General features: G+C 40.8%; 1 protein-coding gene across 10 annotated transcripts in view; it reads right to left on the bottom strand.

The window, feature by feature from the left end:
• Positions 1-23,337: 23,337 nt before the first annotated feature.
• Positions 23,338-26,416, bottom strand: part of GPATCH2L (G-patch domain containing 2 like) — a 34,279-nt gene continuing 31,200 nt past the window's right edge. For 9 of the 10 annotated variants that reach the window (XM_058835345.1, XM_058835382.1, XM_058835337.1 and 6 more), the window contains one exon: positions 23,338-25,186. In XM_058835345.1, coding sequence (XP_058691328.1) covers positions 25,014-25,186 — 173 coding nt within the window. In that variant the 3' untranslated portion in view covers positions 23,338-25,013. The remainder of the gene's footprint in view (positions 25,187-26,416) is intronic. The other variant, XM_058835407.1, reaches the window with a different exon arrangement.

Here is a 26,416-nt window from a genome sequence, read left to right as displayed (position 1 = left end):
CAATCCCTATTTTATTCTTGCTCAGGCAGAGGTCAAGACAGGTTAAAAATAACTCCTTCAGTCTGAAGTGCAGGACTGAGGAATTTAAAGCCAAGCTGTTCTTCCCAAGGGTGGGGGTTCAAAAATCTCCAAGACAAGCAACAGAATCAGAAATCTACAGCAGTTGTGAGCAAGACCTTGTAGTCAGGGAACTCAAGCCATGGAAAAAAAGTTTCACAGCTTTAACTATGAGAGATTTGTTTGGTTTTTTTTTGAGAGGGAATAAATCAGTCATCTTAGCTCATTCAAGCAACTAAGCATTACAAAAGTTTACGTGATGTACATACACAGTAAATGTTTTGAAATACCAGAGAAGATTAATGCAGATGCTGTTACAGCATTCACATCTCCTAGCCAAAGTACACTGACCAACATCAGCATAATTCACTGTCCTTATTTGACGGTAAGTTAAAATTTTGACCTTTATTACAGTGGTAAAAAAAAAATCAAAAATATCAGAGTTGAAGCAGTTACTGCTGTTCCTAGTACTAATGTTCATGTGCCATTTTTGTCAGAGAACTCTCTAGGTAGATGCAAATTTTTATTTAGATTATTTTATCACATTTCAAAACCTTGTAGTTAAATTGCCAACACTTTTGGGATATTTACCCTTCCACTAATATTATGCCCTCCAGAAAATGAAATTTTAAACTAATAAGCATTTACCCTTCTTTTTCACTAAAGAAATGTTATGTACATGCAAAGCAAAAAACATTTCTTTGTTGCATCTTCATGAACTTCTGAAAATTTTGCCCAGTGATGCAAAAAAGGACCTTGCCTTTACTCTGGCTTCATAGTTCCACTCTCATATATAGATTAGATGATTAAGAAAGGAACAGAGTTTGATAATGCATGTTCTAAAAACACAGTTTCTGACACTTGTACTAAAGCTCAGCAGACTTTAAGGGGCCTAACAGTGGACAAGTCCTTTCCATAGAGAGATTTATATCTGAGTATCATTCAGTTAATGGCCACATTACTACAAGCCTGACAAGTCCTCCATAGAAGAAAGGAAATTAAACCAATCTATGCTATCAGATAATAAAAATATGGACTCTGAATGATAGAGACAGAGAATAAAACATCCCACCAACTACCAGCACCTCGCCTGTAGAAGAAGAGGGGGTATCAACTGTACAGCAGGTGTCAGAAAAGTCACTTTCCCAATCAAACATCAAAAAATATTGCTTCCCTTACTATATCATCCTTGGACTTGAAGAGACAGTATATTTTAGGAGTATATATATATATATATCCAGAGTGCTATGACATTAGTCATAGCACTCTGGATAAGAAACAATTAAGGATTTCATTGCTGTTGCGCAAAAGTTACGTGGAAAGTGTGTGGTACCTCCATGGGAAGTGAACAAAACAGAAACTCCAGTTCTGCCAGGACAGCTCCCCAGATGGAATGAGAAAAATCTCAGTATAAAGTACTTTACTGAAATAGAGCAGTAAAACCACCCTAATGTTGTAACAAAAAGCAAAGGAAAAATCAGGAGGGACTGAAGTTTTCCTGGGCTTACAGACTGGTACAAGGCAGGCAGGCTGGCTCATCACACATAGCATCCTGCAGTTTTGGCAGAAGAGAAGGGCATGTGAGAGCAAGCAAGGGATACTGAGGTAAAACTTCACAGCACAGACACTATTGAGAAACACGAACATGTTCATCTCTGCCCCATCACAAAACTGACTTGACCCATGGTTAGGCAGGCACAGAGAAGACTAACCTTGCTGATTGTCACAGACAGGTTTCTCTCTGTAACAACCAAAGGTGGAAGAGCCAAAGGGCAGGTTACATCTCAGCAATACCATTACTTGTATGATACATGCTCCAAAGCCATCTCTTCCCTTACTATATTCTTTCACTGGCCACTTCTGGAACAGCAAGGTAGAGCCCCACTCTGGGCTGCAGGACCTGGCCACAGGAGTCATGCAGCTGGGGCTGTTCATTTTCAGGTTGAAGAGGAGACCACCAGCACAGGCAGAAGAGCAGACAGGGCAGGAAACAACAGAGACCTGGCAAAGTCCTCTCCTCTCTGCTCGCTCTCTAGTGGTTCTGCAGGCGATTACTCCAGAGCATCCAGCCATACCAAAATCAATAAACAATTTATACGCAGCCCAGGGAATTTTGCCACACTTAATAAAAGTCTCCAGTCACAGTTATGGCTTCATTTCACCTTAACATCTTCTTTAACTGTCCCTTCTTTTCAAGATCAATTAGAGGCACGTGCAAAGAGAAAAACAAACAAAAAAACACCACCCCACCTCCCCAAACCAACCAAAAAACAGGGAAAAAGTTTAAAAGCAAGGTCAAACTGGGCAGCCCAGTTTCTCCTCACCATTCTCCTGAGGCAAACCCAGAAATTCAGGGACTGACAGACAACACATTGGGACACCCTGTCTACACATGCTCCTTGCAGCCTCTGGTTCTGAGCACAGATCAGCAATACAGCAGCCTTATTTAGGAGAGATGGAGTATTTGGTAAGACTCAGTTGAGCCTAGAGAAGACACCCATGTTCCCTGCAATTTCAATGGAAATTCAGCACCTCTGAAAAATTCCAAATACAAAGGGTGAAACTCTACCTATTCTCAAAAGGGCCACAGGTCAGACACCTTTAAGTAGCTCTTCATCTTGTGCTAGGATGATCCAGTCTCACTGTCCCAGTCATGCTCTGGCTTTTGATGAGACATCCAGAACCCTGCCACTGAATCACCTTCTTTACTCCACCGATTTGCAAGAGGGAATGGGGAAATGAAGGAGGGTAGCTTCCATTAATAGCAACTGTGGGTGAAATAGCTTTTGATCTCTCCTTCACTTTCTGAATTGAGGTGCCGATATTGCTTTGATGTTGTGTATTCACTTTAAAAGTATTAGAAAAGCTGTCTGTGTTTTCTTGGTAACTTGTTTAAAAAAACCAAAAGAAAACAACTATCTCTGCACCTGGGATACCTGCTCTTGAGCAGGACATAAAACAGTGGAGGGCCCAGCCCATTTGCCAGACTTTCAGTCCTTATAAAGCTTCTCAAGTTCAAATGCTTCCTCAGATAGAACCCAAAGTCTCTGCCCTAGCTAAGCTGAGCCAATCAGCCACCATAGCTGTTGCAGACAAGAACAGCTGAAACAGCCCTTTTCATTGTATTAAAACTTTTCAGACTCAGGCAGAGTAGGATTCAACAGCTCTATGGCTCCTTTAGGTCCTTAACCAGAAACATACAGTAGAAACTGGCTGAAATCATTACAACTTCTCAATTCTTCTCACTGCTGCAGGAATCGGCAAGGGAAGATTTGCTTTGCCTTCATGCCCTCAGACGCAGGAAGGAATCACCCAAGTGCAACCCTGGTGAACCAAAAACTGGGGTGACTGACCTCTTCAGGGAAGACACTGCTGAACTGCTGCCACTTGATAGCATGGACCCAGAAAATACTATTCCCACAGGTAATAGCTTGGCCTCTTACACTGCTCTTAGAAAGAGGGACCTTTTCATCCAAAAGCTATTTTGAAACACAAATAATGGAGACCGTAGAAAACAGAACAAAAACTTACCACCATGCCACTGTCACCAGCAAAGCACCTGCCCAACTCAGGCCTCAAATCTGAGTGGATCTATACTGAGCCTGGGTCTCTTCTTGTGCCTCCTTCACCAGAAAGAAAGAGCACAAGGGAGGAAGCTTGGGACAGGCAAACACCATTCTCTCATTGGCTCCCACTGCTTTGGTAGGGCATGCACAGAATGAAATGCATGCACACTGTCAGCAGGGTTGTCTGGCTTTCAAAACTAAAAACACCCAAAGAAGGTGGACAATAGGTTAAGATACAAGGAACAAAAAATTGCTCAGCTTTCAACCGAAACCATATTTCTCCATTAACATCTCCAAAATGTGAACCCTGTTCTCCAGCTAGATCTCTGTTCAAAATATATCTACCTCTTATCTTGGTTCTTCTTCCTGCCTGCACATACTTTCATACATGTATCTTCCCTGATGACTTTTAGTGTGCTTTACCTAGAATCCTGAGATGCTCTGGCTTAGGTCCTGAAGGTTAGGGACAATTACTTCAGTAATCAACAGTTTAGCAGTATCTCTTTTGCCATTTCATTTCACACTGATGTCATAACAGATCATGTATCATCCTGCCCTTCCTCACCTTTACTACTGGTGGCCTACACCCACATCCTTCTCTGCTTGGACAGTATGTTCTCAGAACAGTAAATGCTCCTATTCAAAGTCTGTAAAGCCTTAGGGGCAGATGGACTTCAATATTGACCAAAACCTTCTAGGGACTATAGGAGTACAGAAAGAGAGGAAAGACTGAGTTTACATTGATCCCACAGGCTACAGCAGTAGCTCAGGGCACCTTGATCCTCAGATTCTCTGCAGTACTACTTTTCCAGAAGGCCACCTGGCCAGTTTTCTTCATACAACTTTTGTTGGAGGAGTTCAGAGCTCTTCATCTGCCAGTCACATGATACAGTGCAGATTTTTCAGCACACTCACACTAAAATAACCTGAGTTTGGATCAGATGGAGTGAAGCATTTCAAAGAAGGTTATGCAAACCTGCACCTGTTATATCCTCATAATTCGAAGCCTCTCAGGGAACATCGAGATCACCAATATATTAAAGCACACATCAGAAACTAATAGGGTGTTAAATATTCCCAACTGAGAAGGGCCTACGTGTCTGGGAGGAGAAAAAGTAAAAAACTCTGCTGCTGCATCACAAGTCTTTGGCAAGACAATTTTCTTACATACCATAGGTTACATATTGTTCAAGGCTAAATAAAATCTATCTTTGCTACTTAAATGCAAAGTATCTCAGTAATACCCTGCAATAGAGAATTGGTCATCACCTTGTGCCATGGTGCTATTGCCTGTGTCAGTGGGTACACAGCAAGAAGCCCTAGAAACTGTGACCTTCAGCAGAATGCAGCCACAGGTTACTGGCTTGGTTGGAAATGTTTGGAGGAAGAGGAGAGGTCTAGACAGGATAGACTTGGAGACCAAATAATGAATGCCCTAAGTTAGTCACTGCATGGAGCCACTAAAAACTTGAAACAAAAGAATTCAGTCAGAGTATCACTGGGACAAAGGCGAGCAGAGGGATAAGATCTCATAAACCATCCACTGGTAGGATTCAGAAGAGAACCTTCTCCTCCACAAACACTCAACATTTATTACACATCAAGTTTATATCTACCTAGAAAGCACCAGTTAGAAGCAAGGCAATATCCCAGGCTGTGACAAAGCAAGCTTTCCATTAATAATCCATAATGCCACCAAGAAAAACAGAAAGAGTGCAGCATTTTCAGAACTACTCAAGATTCTCACCTGCCCATGAAACCCAGTTTTGTAAACAGAAGTAAGCTAATGGGTTTTTTTGTTTTCCCTTAGTGTCCAAACACTTGGCTATATCCAACCAAGGTCAGGAGGCGACCATGAACAAAAACATTTTCTTAACCACTTGCAGGGACCCGATCCTGTGAGGATGCAAAAAAAAAACAGGTTCCTTCAGAAAAAAAGTAAGAAGCCAGTAACAACAGGCTATATAAGAATCAACAATGATACCTATCATGGCTGAAGCACTCTATTTGCTTTCTTTTTTTTTTTTTTTAATGAGCAAACACCCCATATAGAAGGTTCCTCCTTTTTTATAGCCTGAGAATTTCCATATCCAACACAAAATCATTTTGCTGAGAAACCAAGAGCTTTATCTAGGGATGGAAAAGGAGACCTAGTAGGATGTATAAATGGAGCTAATCATGTAACCAAATTAGATGCCATCCAGTTAATAATGACATGTCATAAACCTGTGCCAGAATATGGGGAAATGGACCAAACAGTTTCCCAAAGAGAGACATGTTAGAGCTGGAAGGCTAAAAAATATAGACTGAGTCTAAGCTTCTAAGCAATGCATTGCATTCCCTGGGTACATAAGGGAAATTGAGGTGCTGCTTGAGAAACAGGTCCCTTTTCCCTGATCCCCCAACTGCTGGCAAAGCTGTGATTTTATTGAAGAAAAACTGAGCATTAGCAGGGTCTGGAATAGAATGGATCACAACTCTTTTTCTCCCTGCCAAGATAGTAGTCCTAAGGGTCTACCTAAGCAACATATTTGCTTGTCTTACCCTTTCAAGGATCACTTCAGCTGTAGCATTGCATTGGACCCTCCCATCCAACTGGGATTGCCTCCAATAGCTTTAATTGAGAGGAAGTATTTAATACAGGAATACCCTAATGTTAATGCCTTGTCAGAGATGCATGAAGTACTCCAGGATGCCAAGGGGCCTGACAAATACAGACCCTTGGGACAAGGTCTTTTCTGCTTTTTATGGGCTGATTCAGTCTCTGGAGGTGGAAGTGGAACTGCAATACAGGTCATTGCAGCACCTGCAAATAAGACCATCTTGCCCTTTAAATCAACCTGCTTTATGCTTTCCTAGATAGAAAAATATAGTCACATGTTATGCTCTTTCCTTAAACTCAGACCCTCCAAGCCCCAGGAGTAGATAGTAACTGCACTTCTGCATCTGAGAATTACTCAGCTCAGCTCATCTCTGCCTCAGAATGGCAATTGCATTGCCTGGATTGCCTCACTACAAGCCCAAGAGGGCTGGAGAGTCAGACTATCTTTTCAGCTTTGGAGGAATGTAACCACTACATCTGTGTGCTCACAAAGATCAAACAGCATTCAAGCACTGACACTGCTAACCTGGACTTGGAACATAGGAGAAAACAGCAACCTTTCTGGATTTGAGTGCACACCCCAATCAATCATACATATTTCAGACATTTGTTGTTTCTTTGTGGGGTAGTTTTTTGCATTTGGTTGGTTGGTTGTTGTTGTTGGGATTTCTTCATCCTTTATAAATGGCAGTTCTTTCCCTTCTGACCTCACAGAGTCAGACTCCAGACTGCTTCAGCACTCCCATCTGACAAATTTTCACCTACCTAACCTGCTAAAAGGGAACAAGAAGAACAAAACATTTGTGTTACAAATCCAGGACAGCTGGATTTGTAAAGGGCAAGCTGTGGGGTGTTTGTTGATACAAAAGAGAACTTGAGAGTGGGCTCAAGTGACAAAAATGTGAGAAAGAGAAACCTGCATTGCCCAGTGTCCCTCATTCCACCTCAGACAAGTTTGTCACTCCTGTGAAATCCTTACTTGGACATTCTGTCCTTCCGTGGTGACTCAAACACTTAGCAAGCACCCCCATTAGCAAACTCTAAGCCTCCCTTTCACAAGTGGCAGACTGCTGTAGAAGGCCACTATACCAGGCAGTAACACCTGCTGGAAAGAAAATTCCTGTAAGCAGATTCCTTGTGACTGAAGCAGCAACCTTGACCAGTCACTTCAGAGCCCCGTTACATCCATAATGATACTGTCTCCACCTTTCCCTTCCCCCCAGCATGAAAGATGAGTGGTTGTGTGGAACGAGTCCCCGAGCTGTGATGGGAATCCGTCTCGCTTGGCTGCAAAAAATATATATATCCTGGTATGGCTGTGATGAATCCTTTCATTATTCATCTGCAATTGCCCTGCTACTGCTGCTGTTCTGTTCTCACTCTCCCTCTTTCTTTTATAAATAAAAATGGAAACAGATTAATGACAAATATTGACAGAGATTGCTTTTAAAAAGCCACACCTGAATGTGGGCTATGAGGGAGAAGCAGTGGCAGAGCAGCATCAGAGGGATGGGAAGACTAGGAAAGACTAAGAGAAGGGAAAAGATAAAGATGCTCCCTCCAGTTGGGCTAGCTGAGTACTGATTGGAGCAAGGTATCCTTCTGGCGATGTGGAACTCGATTTGCTCCATCAAATGAGCTCTGGATTAACAGAGCTGTGCACCCAAAACATCTGAAGTAACTAGAAGCAGTCAGTTGCACTGTCAAAGATACTCTGGAGCAAAGTTTGCAGAGACTACAGCAAAATATTCACAGGACAAAACCACAAAACATAGAGGGGCAGTTACACACAGATCACCTGGGGACCAATAAACAGTACCTCATAATGCTCTTTGTCCCTCTCCGCTCCAGGTGACCAGTGAACATCACAGCTCTAGCTGGCACAACTCCCAAAGCTACCTGTATTTTAGGATTGTGACTCAGATGGACCAAACAAATCTGTAGCAAGTCAGGTTGACACAGTGAGTGAATGCATCCAATGGAGGCAAACCTGGCCTCATGCTACCCTTCCCTGTCTATTATCCCTGTGAAACATAATAAGTGTTATAATGAAGTAGCATTCCGAGAAGATTAATTGTTTATTCCTATTTAACATTTCATCCCCCTGTTGAAGAAAGCAGGAGGAGGGTAGGCAGAGATGGTATCTAGCTCCTAGAGAAAGAAAAATCAACTCACTTCGTGTTTACTTCTCATCTTAAAAAAACCTGTTGTAGCCATTCTGAGCAGATGGGCTGCAGGAGACCAAGCTCAAAGTCCTGGCCTCTTATAACCAAACCGCATCTGTTCTTTGTAGATCCTGGCATATTTTTTCTCATCACACAAACAGATGAAAGACCTGACCTACAAAATGGCTAACTCAGACTGCTTGTTGTGCCACACAGTGTTGCAGCATCACAAAGGGCAGAGAGCTGCAGCCATTGCACTTGCCTTAGTATATAGCCCAGATGCTGCATATTAAACCTCCTAGGTGCTGTGTAAAACCCACAGATTGGAATAAGTCTGTTCTCCCAGTTGGAGGGCTGATGCTACTCTCTTGTCCTACACACCTACCGTTGCCCTTCAAATCAGCTGGGGGTTCAGAGATTACAGGGGTTTTTTTCCTCCATTCTTCTCTCCGCTTTTAGTCCCTTCCTCATCCTCCACAGACAGCTTGAGTTCTGTTATCACTTCTCTATATATTTCTATCCCTCTGCTGATCTCCAGTGATTGCAGTCTCCTCCTCTTAGGTCCCATGCTTCCTAGCTCAAGCACCATCTATCTACCTGAAGATTCCATGTCTGCCAAAATCACCTTCTACCAAACCATTTCCAAGGCTATCTCCCCTTCCTGCCATTGGTTACACTTCCTATCCAGTTCCTTTTTCCCATCAAAGTGTTTGGCATCACATATGAGAGCAGAGATGTGCACGGACTCATTGCTGCTTGCTCCTTGCCAGCCTCCCACTTAACTAAACCCATTTTCATCCTTCCCTCTGAATTACTCCTGCTCTTTTGGTGCCAAGCCACTCTCCCACCCTCCTTTTCTCCTCAGAGCACACTGCTCCTTGGACTCCTTTCAACAGCAGCTAATTCAAGACATTACAGCACAGAAGCCTGTGCCAACATCCAGTGCATAAACAAAGATGAGATACATGAGAGGAGAGAACACACTGTCAGCATTTAATAACAAACACTAATTGCAAGCAGGGGGATGGACTTCTCCATTCCTGTTCTCTCAGCAGCCTCAAGTGATCTGAGCCAAGGGACGTGCCCATTCACAAACAAGGATCCATTAATCGCTAAATGACTCAGTGGCCAAGTGATTGCCACCAGCCTGCTTGGTGTCTCACCAATCCACTGAATGGACTGGATCTTGGAGTTTTATTTGCACTTCATTAGTGCAGGGACACAGAAATATAAACCCTCTAGTGACGCAATTTCAAAGGCCTTTCAGGTCTTCTACAGATCTGCCACACAATCCTTGCAAAATTTTACGGTTTCACTGTTGCTCCCATTTTCCCAAGAAAATTGCCTTATATCAGATCCCAAAAACCTGCAGAGCAAGCTGTTTGTGGGCCTCAACATTAGAGATTATGTTTTTAATAACATTCTCATTCGCTAGAAAAACATTCTCATTTAGCTGGTTCTCAACACATGCAACATGATGTACAGAGACCAATTATTTTCAATAATTTTGCCCCATCATTCATTGTGCTTCACAGATAAACAAATCAGACCCCAAATGAGATGACACTATTGTAAACCACACTTTGGGTTCTCTAGAGCAGGCAAGTCCCTTTCAGCCTGAATTCCTGTTTAGGAAGCATATACAGTTATGTCACAGGAAATATCCCTTCTCTCCTCAGATAAAGATAGCATCAAAACCCTTAAGGGACACCTGGGAGAAGAGGCATACGCAGTTCTTGGCCACCCCCTATTGCAGTCTGGATTTTCTATGGTCTGCTGAATCCCTGGAGACCATGGCGTGGTGGCACACATCTGTAAACAACTGAGCCAAAGTTAAAACCTTGGTGCTTGCAAGTTGTGTGAGTCTCCCTCATTCAAACCAGTATTCCCAGGACTTTCTCCCAGCCCTCTCAACTCCCCAGCTCTGGTCCTGTCATCATACCTTGGGCTGTCTCTAGCACTCCTAGTGCACATCAATCAAGCCAAATCAACTGACTAAACCAGCAGAAATCAAGTCATTTTTTGCAGTTAAAGTGGTTGATGTGGCTCAGAGGAGTCAAAGGAGGGAAAGGTAGGCAGCAGGAGCTTACAGCCAAGCATGAAGAAACAATGCAGTGAGATGGAAGGACAAGGCTTTTCCTTCCATCAATCATAAACCATTTACCTCACTTCACGGCCTTGCATCCTGTATTTCCAACAAAAACAATCCCTAAAATTTCAGTCAACTGCAGACTTTTTAGAGTGCTTTAGGATGTGCTAGGATGAAAAAGTAGCGCATAAACAGAAAGTCAACACCCTTCCCAAATTTCTACATACTATAGGGTTGCAGCTTCCACAGACACTCAAGGTGATCTTGGAAACCTTTTGTGTGCATCTGCAATTGAACTCACTGTATCCTGATGTATCCAGCTGCACATGCATCATACATGCTGCTCTAGTCCTCATGGTACTTCTCCACTGATTTTAAGCTACACAGCCCTTCAGAATTCAAAGTCTGTCCCCTCACTACCCTCCCCTCCTCAGGCTCTTGGACCAGTAGTTGCAGCATTACTTGTATATTTACTCAGGGCAGACTTATCAGAGTTTTAGCTGTTGTCTTGCCTTGAAAACTTTATTAGCTTTGACGTTGCTTTCCAAATGAAGACTCTGCATTAACCCACACGATGTTTTAGCCTTCACAACACTGAGCATATTGGACTCTGTGGAAAGACGGAAGATCTGAAATTTACTGACCTTCACACCCCATTACAAAGCCCACCTTTCACGAAAGCTTATGTTTAATGAGATGACATGAAGGGCTTAAATAATGGGGTATAGTATTCATATGGATATAAACTACCCAAGCAAAGGCCTACTCCTGCCTATCTCTTCTTCCTCCTTTATCTTGCCCCCTGTGTCTCACAGCTTTGCCCCTTTGCCCTTGTTCTGACTCCTTCCTGATCCTCCCACCAGGTGACAATTTGAATTTTAAAGCCATTTACATTCCAAAATGTGCATAATCAGATTTTTATCCTGTACTTTTCTGATGTGACTTTTTTATTATGGCATCAAGTACTGACCCATAATAAGGATGTAAATGCCCACTTTAATGTCTATTAGCAGTATCTGCAGATGCATATAAAATTATAGTATCATCACATAACTACATATTAACCTCTTGAGCTCCATGACAAACTCTCCAGGGAACACTGTATTCCAATTTTCAATTACCAGGAGTAGTAGTTCAGTGACAAGCAGTAGAAGTTGTACTCATCCATATCCTAAATACTCGAGGTACTTGCAGAATGACAGAGTAGACATATTCTAAACAGACCAGTTCTGATGCTTCCAGTTGCCAATTATTTGTGACAAGCATTTGGGTTCTTCCCAGGAACAAATACACAGTTACATTTAAGTATACATACACATGGGATGTGACTTACCTAAAATAAAATTGTGTTTTTCAGCAAAGCTGCTTCCGAGTCATATAGTAGTGCACCATCATCACTTTATCTACGGCGATTAGCAGGAAGAAGATAAGGTGTACAGCAACATACCATGTGTCATCTTTTATCCTTCTGTTGAGCAAACAATGCACTTTGCTCAGAAAATGCCCACTTAGCACAGGTGTGAGGTGTAATGTGTGAGCAAGGAATGATGTGGACTTCAGTACTTTACTGCAAGGGTAAGAAAATCACAATTGCAGCTATCTGTCCAGTCCCAAAATGGTATTAATGGAAATTCAAACATTCTGATTTTCATCTTTCAGGTTAATGGAATCTGTTTACATGAGGAAAGGAGTATTCAGTTGCAAACAGAGCCTGCCAACCCACATGTAACAAACAAACACAAGAAAGTTTGTAGAGGGAGGTTGTTTGTGTTTGTCTTTTTGGTCTTTTAAGATACACTAATTGCTCTATAAGTTGTAAACCAAGAGTCCATGGAGGGAACAGAACAAGACTTGGGATAATAAAGACAATAGCTAGTAGCATTTTCTCTTTGTACCCTTTTCCTTTTTTCCAATACAGCTCAGTCAGATGACTGATTCTGGTTCCAAGGGCATTCTTCCCAAAATATACACTAAGACTTCTGATACTTTAAAACTTTGCTGAATGGGGAATTAGAAGGCAGTCTATAATTTGTTAAACAACAGTCAGGTTTACTTCACTAGACAATCATTACTTTGTAGTTTAGAGAAAAGAATCTAGAGACAATACTTGAAATATCACTGCAAGAAATGAGTCAAAATTCATGTCATCCTATGATGTTCAGGTAAAAGTATATGAAGTGTGAGTGAAGTGTGAGTGTTACATAGCAAGTTTTCACCTACCTATTGCTCTTTCTTGACATGCAGTAGACAAGTTATTTCACAGCAGATTGTCAAGGATACTATGCATTTGGGAATGCTCTTTCAATTCCTTTGAGGTCCAGGACTCATAGTATTTCCAGGGACAAAACATATTTGGGGAAATTAAAATACCTTCATAAGGAAACTCCAATACAAAGTGAATGCATACTAAGAAGTCCTAGCTCAAAAATAAATAATATACACACACGGGTATACATATATCTGGTTACAGATAAAAATACTCAAAGAGGAAGAAATCCCTTTTCTGCCATCCTAAGCTGTCCCTTGGTCCATACACTTTCCAATAATGCTAAATCAAATGATTACAGAGTTTTTTGGTTTTGAGACTAACTCTCTACAGAGCATTGAAGAGCATGCCTCCAGAGAGGTGAAGGGCAAGAACTCAAGGAGATGAGCACAAACAAGTCTGACTCAATGACAGAAAGGACAAAGCAGGAGGCTCTCCAGATTCGCATGATGAAAGCAACTGACCATCAGCCCTGGAGAGATGCCTGCCTGCTGCCATCCCTCTCTTAGCTAAGAAGCCACATCAATGAATCATGTCATGAAAGACTTCATTGATAAGGACAGTGCTCCTCACCTCATCAGTAATTGTGGCTGGATGTGCAGAAGCTCTGACCACTTAGAGCTGCTAAGAAAGTTTGTAGGAAATGTGATTTGAACCTACAAAATGGTACAAAGTCAGTCTCTGCAAATTGTCAGTGTCTGTGTATCTCATCTTAGGCCCCTCAAATTCAGAGATAACTCCTGGGTTATGCTTCAGTCTCAGACTCCTCACTTATACAATAAGGGTGACAATAACGTCCAAATGTTCAGCATACAAATTCATGCTGTCATAGCAAGAAGTACCCTGAAGATACTAACAAGGAAATTACTTTTTTCTTCTTCAGAGTGGAGTCTGGATACTGTGCAGTAAATAAAGCTTGAAGTCAACCCAAGTAAAGGGGAGAAAAAAAATCCAAGTCAGCAGCTGGACAAATAGTCTTAACTGTCCTACACTAAGGTAGGAACCTTGTGTGAAAGGGGGCAAATGGAAAGGCTGAGACAGGCAACCCTCAAACCCAACAACAAATCATGCAAATGCCTGATTGTACATGCAGAAGGGCACTGATTACAGCAACATGGGCCACTCAAATTGCAGCCTTGGCATCAGAGCACAAATTTTCTGGTTTATTTGTTACTTGAGAGGTGGGTGGGGGTGCTGAAGAAGATTCTTGTTTAAATTTCTAAACACATATGTAAGCAGATGTCATGCAGCCTATCAGTGTGGGGAGGACGGTGAAATGTCACCTTCCCCATGTAGCCCCTGCATTGTTTGAGTGCAGGCCAACAGCCACACCTCATGGCCCTCGCTCCCCACCTAGGAATCAATGCATGTCTTATTCTCTCCTTCCTGTCTCCACAGTATCTGTAAGGACCAGTGAGGGATAAAAGATTCACAAAAGCTGCCCTTGCTGTTCACTGGATGGCCAAGAAAGAAAACATAGGACTTCTTTCACTCACCATACAACATTCAGCAGTAGGAGTGTCTGGTTCAAAATGGGAACACGTGTTTCCTCATGGAGGAAGGCTAGGTGAGTCAAACCACCTGCAAATTATTTTGTGAAGCAGGATGAAGAGCCCTAAGGCAACACTAGTGAGCCTCTCAGGAAGCTGGTGTCAAAATTACTAGGGAAACATCAGTGTCAGTGCTGGCATTAGTTTATCAGAAACACCGGTCTGCCATCACTGCACCTGCAGGCAGTCTGTGAGCTATGACACTTCTCAGAGGAAGATTTCTCCAATCTTTAGGTACAATTCTCCAATCTCCAGGTAAATTTTTTAAAGTGCGTTTTGAGAACTCTGTGTGATACATCTGCCCTATTGCAGCAACTCCTAAGATCTGCCCACATTCTCATATTTAGACACCTCCCTGTCACTCCCCCACTAAAAATGAATTAAATTAATGTAGTTTACCACTTTGAAACCCTAAACAACATTTCATTAAAAAACTAAGTATCTGTTCTTACTGGGAAATTGTTCTATGCCAGTAGAGAACGAAGCCTGTACCCCAGAACTGAAATACCTTTTATTTGTATGTGAGAAGTTCTCCATTAATACATAGCAAATCTACTTGTATTCATCTGTAGTTTCAGTTTATTTTTATGACCTGGAAAAGCATGAAGCATGGTTTCACGGTTTAAAAAATAACAAAATTTATAAATGCCATCATAGTCAGCCCTGTTATCAAACTTACCACCAGCTGTTCAAACTGAACTGAGAAAATTCTCAGCATTGGGATGTAATATTAAGGACATGTAAAAAAGCATCATTCAGCTTTTCCTTTTTCAATAGAAATTAATCCAATTATCAGATTAAATGCCTCATTACTCAAAATTTAAAAACCACAAAATTTCAAGTATTTGTAAGATTGAAACACCTAATTTTTAGATATCTGAAATTTTTAACATTACCAATAGCTTGCCAAATCTGAGCCCTTCCTATCAGACAATCTATTCCTCCTTGTTTCAACTCCTTATACCTGACAAAACTCAGCACATTTCACTCAGAACACATCCCAGTTCTCAGGTGCAGCTTGTAGATGAGAAAGGAAAATAATCATTTTTAGAAATTGGACAACCCTCTACTCCCAATATAAAGTTAAAAACTTAGAGCCATTTCCAAAGGATCTTGATCTTTTTGTTTAAAAACATTCAGTCCACTTGGGATCTAATTTTTTACAGTTTATTCATTGGAACAGTTAAGGTAAAGGGATTCCTGTGCTGTTCCTATCACAAATATGCACAGCTAGTAATACTGGGACACAAGCATAGGCAAAAGAAAATTTCAAGCCCTCTGTTCATTTGATCTTTGAAGTCCCTGTTATCATGGTAAGAAAGACTGATGCCAATCTATCTTAAAAGGATGTTAGTGTTGGCAAAATGAATTGATATACATTAAACTATCAGTTGAAACTGACCTGCTCATTTAAATGACATTCCATTTGGGACTGGGCAGATCTGAAGCAGTGGCTTAGAAATGAAAGACTATTTAAGAAACTCTAGAATTGTTTCAAATTCCAAACAGGGAGTATCTCTCTTGTCTAAAGACAATGTCCTGACAAACTGGGAAACAAAATCATTACAAAAAAACTCCAAAGAACAGACATGATAAATTACCTCAAATCCTTCACTCAAGTTTGCAATTCAAAGCAAGAAAAGCATAGTAACTCCCTACAGACCTTCAGATCACAGTTTATACTTTATACTTACGGAAATGGTCAAGGAAGCATGCAGATTAATGGAGAGCCCAATACTGTAAATCTAGTCAGATGTCAGCGAAACCTCTCTTCCCCCACTCTCAACTCAGTTCGCTTTATATCAGATAAAACGCTTCTTTCATATATTGATTTATTTCCAGTTTCTATAATCAGAACAGAGATTCTGCAAGAGCCTCATTCAGAGAATACACATCTTATTTAAAACAGAGGAATACAAGCAGGAATCTTTCTTATTTACATGTTAACCTTAAAATAGAGTCCCAAGAACCCAGAGTCCAACCCCCATCAAACAGCTAGATGTTATGACCTCATAAAATATATGGGACATGCACAAGGTAGCTCTTCACAGACTTTGAGTAGGTGTGTTTGTGAGCTATCTCTAGGAGAGCCCTCTTTGACAGCAGGAGGAAGCTAAAATGCAATTGATAGTAGCTTTGGTTCACTGTCTGGTGTTGTCAAAACCTGAGGGAAAATTCAAGGACTTCGGAAGTGCCCAAGGGCTCTGGTCAGGCCAGACCAGTCTCAGATCATGGCTCTTTTAGAAATGCCTCCAGCAATGAAATCTCACATGCACCAATCTAGGCAACCTAGGCTTTAGCTCCAAGTTCATTTTTATGCCCATCTGCAAGACAGAAGATGGTTTAGCATTTAGTATTTCCAACGCCATAAAAGGTTTTCTACCACACAGGCATGACACTCTGATCCTCTTCTGATAAAACTAAACAAATTGAGCTCTTGAGTACTGACAATTATAAATATGATTGGTACAAAATTGTGCTGTAACATTGCTAGAGGAAATGCAATAAATTTCTGAATTTAAAAAAAAAAAAATCTTACTTTCTAGGACCTTGTACGTTGCAAAGCAGTGGTAAGAACTTCAGGTTCAGACCCAACTGCCTGAACATCACCTCCTACGGTAGTGTTACAGCAGCGTTTGGGCAGCAAAGACTAGCAGCATATTTGGATATATGAATATATGAAGCCTGAATAGCAGTTTTAGAACACTCTACAGGAAGTGTAAGTGACTCTTAACAGTTACTCTGTAACTCTTGAAGAATACTTTAAGTGTAGACACTAGAACTGAATGCATATGGATGTGGAATACCAGGCATTTTCATGCAGGAGCACAATTAAAGGTTAAATGACAAGTTTTACAGTATGAAGCTTATGAGGAATGATTTATATGGGTTAGTGGATTACATAGGACTTGTTGACTGGGCATACAAATACATGTCAAAAAAGCCTCATTGTAAAGAAAGAACAAGACTTTTCAACCTTGCTAAAAAAAAAGCATTGTAAGAAACAATGTCAGGATGCTGATATTAGGAAAAAAAATATTCCAAGAGAAGATGCTATTTACTTATAAAGAGGGTAATTAATAAGAAAATTGATTACAAACAAAGATATACTAATCCTTACTTGATGTTTTTATCATCAGGATGTGTCCTTGTAAAAATATATTTGAATCCAGTTGCTGGATAAATACTATAATCAAAAGTTCAAAAATGTTTTCTCCAGCCTTGAAGAAAGTTTGTACATCTCTTGTACATCACTGGGCTAAGAGAACACTAAAAAAAAGTATCACTATATTACTGCTTCATCTTTACAGTACCCCCCAGATATCCAAACCAGGTCACTGTGAGAGACAGACTACCAAGACAAGCAGACTTTTAGTCTGACACAGTACAGCCTTTTTCATGCTGTTCATCCCATTTCCTTCAGAGTTTACAAGGACAAGAGGGCAGCTTTGCAAAACACTGATCATCCTCACAGTACTGGCATTTCTGCTTTAGGACATTGAATACTGTGCTTATAACACACAGGGCTCAGCAATACTTTTCCTGATTATTGTCTGCAAGTATATTTTGCATCTTTCTCTGATATAACAGGCTGTACCAGTCCATTTTCCACTTTTACCAATTCTTTAAGTCGGTACAAGAATTCTCTTTATAATATGCCAGTGAGCACATCTTTTCAACTCGCTGGACTCACAGTGACAGCTATGTTTGCAGTTGGGAAGGCATACTAGCCACATTAAAGTTGAGAAGGATGTTGAAAATTCCTTCTGTCTCCACAATGTAAAACTGTATTTTATGCCATGTGAGGCCCAGTCACACCTGGGTCTTGAGGCACTGGTGCCAGTTTAGTCTCCCTGAACTTGCCTGTGGCACTATTCACTTTCTTAAAAGAGATGCCTTGGTATAATTAAGACATTAGGTCCTCTGTGATGAATTCAAGCCTTTTGTAGTGGGTAAAGTTAATGGCCTAAGATAATCTTGTTTCACCTCCTATATAGCAAGTGTCCTCTTATGCTTTATGCCTTAGGAAGCATTACTGTAAAGTATTTTTCCTGCATTTGATGGTACAAAAGGATGTCACAATCACAAAACACAAACTAGAACAGAATACAGGAAACAAAGACACAGAAATTAAGGGTAACAATGAAAACAGAAGTTCATCTTCCTTTGATAGTCTCCTATCAGACTATTAAAACACATTTTCTGAACAAATGTAGCATCCTTCACTTTTAGTGAAAAATTCTCGGGTTACAAACTGTTCCTCAAGACAACAAAGAAAAGTTCTTATACATTTGACATAATTTTTCCCAGTATCTAAGCACACATACTGCATTTTGTAGCATCTTCCTTCTTCAGTACAGAAGGAGTTACAGTAGAAGAGGCACTCCATCATGCTTCTTGTTGTCCTTCCTGCAATTTCCCTTCTCATCCTCTGCCCACTAAGCAGGTCTCTGCAACATCCACAAAATAACAGCAAGAGCATCTACAGTTTGAAGGACAGCACTAACCTACTCAATGTCATTATTCAAGAGTGATGCTGGCAAGACACACCTCTGCATACCACAATCACGAAGCTAATCTATCATTCAGTAGCACTAGCCCCAGCCTCTAACAAGTTTCTCTCCAGCTCCTGTTTTGCTGCTTTCTTCACTTGTTACTGTACCTTAAAATCATAAAAAATCCATCAGGACAGAAACTACATTATTTTAATTCAGTCCTCTCAAGTACCTACCAAACTGGGCATTAAGCCTGGCTAGAGCTCACTGGAACTACTGGAAATATGCAAAAAACAACTAGAAAATGTACTTCTCTCAGCTCTTGGTTTCTCTTTCACTGAATGTCCATCTTCCCTCTGTATACAGGAGTATGTCATTTTGAGACTGGCCACTTCCACCTAAGAAAACCAGTCACAATTGCATGAGGTTTCCAGAGACAAGTAGAGGTATGTATATATACATCACCTTTTTAAAAAGACAGGAAGGAGTATTGGTGGAGTGATAGGCTAGTCAGCCCTACCTCAGTTCCCTATAGCTTTATGAAGCAAGTTTTGGAAGCCACTTCTAGGCATCCAAAGGACAAAGAGATGACTAGGAACAAACAGACATTAAATGATGGAAAATCAATTTGATGATTTTGAACCTGTCTTCTATGATGGAATGATAGGCTCTGAGGATGCACAGAGGGCAGTAAGTGATGTCTCCATTGACTTCAATAAGCCTCTTGATGCAGTTTCTCACAGCACCCTCAAAGCCAGATGGGGGAGGTACACACTGGACAGCATCCAACAAGAAAGATCAGAGAGAAACTGGCCAGGTTAAGCAATCAATGTTTTGAGATCTGCATGGTGGCCATTTATGAAAAGCATGCCTCAGAAGACAATACCGGGATTGATAGTGTTCAGAAATCATTAGTAACCTGGTGGAAAAAGACAGAAAATACTCCCAACAAAATCAGAAATAATGGCATGTTCAGGAAGGGAGCCATTGATATGCTGGAGGGTGGGAGTACCACCAAGAGGGACTTGGACAGATTAGAGGAATGAAAAGACAGAAACATCATGAAGTTAATGATTAAAATAAAATAGTTCAATTGGAAGGGACCTAAAATTAATAACTAGTGCAACTGACTGACCATTTCAGGACTGAAAAGAAACTAAAATAAGGGCTTTGTCCAAATGCCTCTTAAACCCCAACAGGCCTGGGGCATCAACCGTCTCTCTAGGAAGCCTGCTCCAGTGTTTGACCACCCTCTCTGTATGGAAGATGTATAGAAGTGTTTCCAAATGTCAAGTCTGAATCTCCCTTGGCACAGCTCTGAACCATTCCCATGTGCCCTGTGACTACATACCATGGTGAAGAGACCAGCGCCTCTACCTTCACTTTCCCCCCCTCAGGAAACTGTAGAGCACAGTCTCCTTTTCTCCAAACCAGACAAAACCAAATTCCTTCACCAATTCCCACAGGATATGCCTTCCAGCTTTCACCAACTTGCCATTTATTATTTGTTCTGTTTTAAAACTACATCATAATCCAGTCAAAGGAGGGGATTATCCTGCTCCATTCTGGTGCAATCTCACTTCGAGTCCTGTGTGCAGTTTGGGGTGTCACAGTATAGGAAGGACATAAAGCTATTAGAGAGTATCCAAAGAAGATCTAAGAAGATGGTGCTGCTCCTGAATATATTTAAGAATTCTTTTTAAAGTACATCCAGCCTTCCTAGATTGCTTTGTCCTTCAGGACTGACTCCAAAGGAATTCTGTCAATCTCCTGAACAGGCCAAAGTCACTGGAAGTCCATGGTGGCAGTTCTGCTGGTGCCCTTTCTTACTTCAACCAGTATTGAAAACTCTAACATTTCATGGTCACTATGCCCAAGACAGCCGCCAACCACCACAACACCCACTAGACCTTTTTTTATTGGACTTGATGATCTTTGTGGGTCCCTTCCAACTCAGGATATTCTATGATTCTATCATTTAAAGGACTTTAAGTGCCTTTCAGTAGCACCAGTATGATCTCCTCTATAATTTTTCCAGGTACTGGGGCTAGACTAGCAGGTCTGTGTTTCTTGCTTCGTGCCCTTCTTCTATACTAGAATAATGCTGAGTAGCTTCTTGTCAACATGGACCCTTCCCAGACTCCCAAAACCTTTGGTAGGGATTGAGAGAGGTCATGCTACAACAACTAGCTCCTTCAGTACACTGGGATGAAGCCCACCTGGCCTCACAGACTTACAAACATTCAACTGGTCCCTTATAATCTCCATGTACACAAACAGAAAGTCATTATTCCCACAGTAATGGTCCTCCAAATCAGAAGACAGGGCAGCCCAAGGTCTGTCAGTATTATAAGAGACCAAGGCAAAATAACCAGAACTGAATGGCCCCACTTTTTCTTCACTCCAATGTGATCATCTACAACAAATATCAGTCCAATGTTTTCCTTAGACCTCCTTTTGCTATTTAGGTACTTCAGAAAACCTTGCTTGTCTGACACAACACTGGCCAGTTCCAACTCTAATTAAGTTTTGGTCTTTCATATCTTCTCCCTGCTTATGTGAACTACAGCTCTGTAATTTTTCTGTGAAGCTTCACCTTGCTACCAGAGATCATACTATCTCCCCTTCTGAGATTCAAGAGGTGTTCCCTGTTCAGTTAAACTGGTCTTCTGCATGGTTTGTTTGACTTTCAATAGAGATCACCTGCTCTTGTGCTTTTAAAAAGTGATTCCTAAAAACTGACAAGCACTCAAGGAACAGCATGCTAGTAACGAGCTGACTGAGTCACCTGAAGTTTCTGCTGAAATTCAGGGTAGCAACTTTGCTGACCATTTTCCTCATAAAATCAGAATTTTTAGAATTACCCATTTCATGATCCTGTGGCAAAGGCAGCCACCTAACATCATATCTCTCAAAAATCCTTCTTTATTAATAAATAACAGGTTTAAGAGAGGATCTTTCCTAGTTGGCTCACTGAGTACTTGTGACTACAAATTATCTTCAAAATACTTAATGAATTTCCAGACTTGTTTGTCACAGTAGTATGGTATTCCCAGGTCCTGTCTGAGAAGTTGAAGTGTCCCATAAGGACAAGGAGAATGACAACTGGAAAGAAAGCAAAACTGAAAAAAGACTGGGAAGTCCTGGTGGACAAGAAGTGGAATATTAGTGAGCTGTGTGTCTTTGAAGCAATAAACACATACTGGACCACCTTCACGGAAGCACAGCTACCAAATCAAAGCATGTTATTACTCCTTTTTACTCAAGTAATCCACATTGGAAGCAATATCGCTCACACTGTGAACTGTCTCTGTGTGAGCAGAGTGAGTTCTAAAAAATCTGCCTTAGATGAAAAAAAGAGGCAAAACAATGGACTTACTTTATTCATCTAAAAATACTGTAGATATTAAAATCTGCATTAAGTTACTAAATATGAGATAATCTGAAGATATATTTTGATAAATACCCTGGAGTAACAAGATACATGATCCATTTAGCTGGCCTACCACTCAGGACAATCAAATTTGGTTGAGAATCTGACTAACTTGTAAATGGAGTCTAACCTAGAAATATGAAAGACAGGACAGCTGCAATAGTTGGAGTCTCCTGGAACATCCAGAAAGTTGTCATGGCAGGAAGTGTGGCTTGTCAAGACAAGACCTGCCACAGTTGCTCTGCACTACTGCCATGGGTACAATCAGCCTTAAAAGGCAATACCTCCTAGGAGCTTACAACCTAAGTAAAGGCTTAACCAGATAACACTGCTACTGACCTCAATAGGAGAATCTGACAAATTCTCTTTCCTTGCCCCCTGAGAAAAATCACATGATGCATTGCAACCCGCCCCTCCAACACCACAATGAGATAAAGGCTCTTGATTCCCTAACACCTTTCTTGAAAAAGTTTTTAAAGCATCCTGACATCACAGAAGAGAAAAAAACTACTTTGGACAATACTCAGAATGTAGCAAGACATATCACAATTGATTTTTAAAGGGGAATACAATGCCTAAATTATAAAATTTTAGCTGATTGATCAGTACTCTGACTAAGTCTGTTGAATAGACTCAAACTAAGAGAGGTGGTGGAGTATACTCCATGAGATCAAAACCACCCAATTTCACAAATGCTCTTTTAGGGATCCTATCATTGGAGCAGCATGCGGTTTAGATTGCAAGGCTTCAAATTCTAATTTTCATCTGCAAGTTGTCAGGAGAACGTGACCACCCTTCCCATTCACTGTACTCATGAGTATTAGATACTGCTCTGCACGTTTACCTTCTCTTCAGATGTTTTAGATTACAGGCCCTCCAGTGCTGAAAGTTCCTGTGTTACCTCTTAGGCACCACTGTTCAAAATAGCTACAAGTAATACAAAGCCATGACAATTTTAAAACAGGAACATTTCTTCCTTCACAAACTGCTACAGCTTGTCCTGTAATTCAAATGGACTTCTGTATTTCTTCATTAAGGTAAGAAGGGTTTCCCTGTTCTAATCACTTCTAAAATGTACCGCCCAAATAAAAAAAAAATAAAAAAGAATAAAAAAGAGTTTTGAGAAGGATTTATAGTGACAGATCTGACAGTTTGCTTGTGATGCGAAATATAAATCCAATTTGGATGTCTCCCCAAGAATAAGTAGGTATTAGAGGATCAGACACAGTGTGCATATAGTATAACTAACTATATTTGTCAATCATGATTTAGCAAGTCATTCAGTTTGTTTCATGTATATTATGACCATTTCCCATTTTAATACACAGTTAATATAAATCACCGCTTCATGTTCCCCCAATAAAATCTGTCCCTCAGTCATTTGATTCATAAGAGAGCAGAACACTGCAAAATCACTAAAATCAAGCAAATTTTGCTATCTGATTAAGAGTACTAGATGCATAGCCACAATCAAAATAGATTTTACAAGTTTAAACTGTCCTGTCTGAAAGCTCCACACAAGGAAAGCAAAAAGTTCTATTCATACAAATAGATCCTATTTTTAAAGGACTTAAGAAGCTGTGAGGCCACTTGTTCCTTGGCACATACTATACAGGTACATGTCCTGAAAACATCGTCCAAGATAAGCTCCAGAGTTATTAGAGAGAAGAAACCCTTGTCTATATATTCTGCAACACAGAAGGTAACAGCAGACCAAGTGGAAGTTCTATGAAGAGAATCTCTTCAGTGTACACTGCAGTGTAATGTGCAGTCATCAGCAGGTGGAGACACCTCCAGTAGGTATAGCAGACAGTACTTTTGAAGGGAGAGAGAGCATGATACAGGAGTCTGATCTATATCCATAATGCTCTGACCTCAGGTGACACCTTAAATGGCTTATTTGTTCAATGGCATGTTAACTTCAACAAGCATCCTTTAGAAACACTAACAGACATTTTTTAATTTAAACACTGAGATACGGATGTTTTGTGTAATCTTCTACCATACTGCAACAATATTCAAGGGTCTCGGTTTCCATCCAGGACACCAGCTTGCACATTTACATCCAAGTAGCTCTCCCAAATCCTTATTCAGTAGGAGGTTTAGGAATGAACATGCAATACACAAGACTAAAGACATTCAGAACAAGGGAGAAGGAAAAGGTCTAACGGACAAATGCTGCCTGTGAGCTAATGGCAATTTCTACGTAGATAAGCACCATATTTGCTTTTCCAGAAGCAACATGATTTGAGTCCATTAGCACATGGCTAGAAAACATTCTGCTAATACAGGATTCAGGTTTCATGTTGCAATGTGTTCGTATTCCCTCCTCATTCCCCAGCCAAGAAATCCTTCTGGCCAGGAAGCAAGCAGAGGGAGACTCCTGCCTCCCTGAATGGCAGTGGGACTTTCAACCTGAAAATGCCAAATACACAAACAAGCAACATGTCCAGGGGGTGGATAAACATCTGAAAACCCAAAAGAACCTGTACGTGACCCATTACATATGAGCTGGATCCAGGGAAAGAGATGAATTCTTAATAAATACAGTGATAGCAGGAAACTTTCTAAAAGCCACTGCAGTCCCAACACTGATTACCTTTTCTTAAGCATAGATTCACAAACATAACTAAGGTGTGTGAGGCACACAGACCAGCCTGGATGATGGCACGCATCACGCACCAATACTGAAGATACCACTACTGCCAAACAAGATGTTTAGTGCAGACAAACACCAGAATCAAACACTTCCAAAATCGAGCAAGCTTTTACAGTTACAATGCTTCCTTTTAGCTGTATCCAGGGCTCTTCTCTGGTGGCATTTTAAAAAAGTTACTGGAGGCAGCAATAGTAGATTTCTCAGCTGCTGGTGTTTTCCCAGTCCACTCAGAGTTCTGGGATCTCAAGGATGGTGTTGCTGGTAGCTCTGACTCTGCTGCATCCATGTGGACAGATAAAGTTGCTGGAATATAAAATTGCAGGAAAGGGGAAACAGAGGAATACAGTAAGAAAGGGCAATAAAAAAAATTAGAACAACTGACTTCATGGTAAATCCCTCATACATATAATTTAATTTATAATGGTATTATTTATTAAATTTCTAGAAGTTCTCCATTCAAATTCCTTTGAAACAGAGGTTCTTGATAGCATTAATGATTTTGCTCTAATGATTCACATATTCAAAACTCTAAGTTCCCAGTCCACTAACTGGTATCCTAACTGGCAACAGAGCTCCTGCTGAAAATCAAAAGTTTTAGCTGTCCCATATTTAAAGTGAATTAATTCACAATCGCTCATCTCAAAATAACTTGGACTCTTTGCAAAGACTCAGTTAACTGTCTACTTGAGACTTTCAAAGTCTCTGAAGGTGTGGCAAATTTCAGGTTGCTAAGCTCATCTAAAGAGGAAAATATACCTCTCCTCACCCAGTAAGGGCAGTACCATGAACCTCCACATATAACCAACATGGTAAATCAGCATATTACGACACGAAACTACTTGCCAAACTAGGTTGGAATCCCTTCTCATTTTCTCAATACAACCACTACTTCAAAATGGGACAGGCTATAATAGCCAGAGAGATTTGCAGATCCATAGCTCAACCCACCAGTCGCCCAAATTTCCAGAAGGATTGTCAAAAACCTAGAGATATGAGCGTTTACTCCAGTTCTCAGTACTCTGAATCACTCAGTCCTCACAAGCAGAACAGGGCCAGGTAAAGAAGAGTAATTGCCATAGGAGTCTTTGGGGCAAACAATTTTTTTAACAAGTAACTACTTCAATACAAAACACATTTCTTCATTGCAGTCTCACAACAAATAATAGTTGTTTGTGTGTTGTAATTACAAGTTGCATCTGCTGCTCTGTAGTGGATAAAGAGGCCACAGCAAGCCTCAACTAGAGGACAGATTGCTTTGAAGTTTAAATAAAAAGTTGGTTCTATGCTTGAGATTCCACATTCTGTACCTCCAAAAGAGTGAGTCATTCCCATACAGCTACAACACAGCTGATAAAAGTACCTTGCAATTTTACATCCAGCCCATCATCTTCCTCCATCTGAAGGTCATACGAGACATGAAAAAACCCCAACAATTAAGTCAGTCCTTAAACTCACAATCACTACCAATACTACACTATGTACCCCTTGCTAGCAGCCTCCTCACTCAGGCTCTTCATCTTTCCTCATAAAACG

This window comes from Poecile atricapillus, chromosome 1 (assembly GCF_030490865.1).
Source record: "Poecile atricapillus isolate bPoeAtr1 chromosome 1, bPoeAtr1.hap1, whole genome shotgun sequence".
Taxonomy (NCBI): Eukaryota; Metazoa; Chordata; class Aves; order Passeriformes; family Paridae; genus Poecile; species Poecile atricapillus.
The sequence above is the reverse complement of the archived record's forward strand: the minus strand, read 5'-3'. Positions and strand labels throughout refer to the sequence as shown.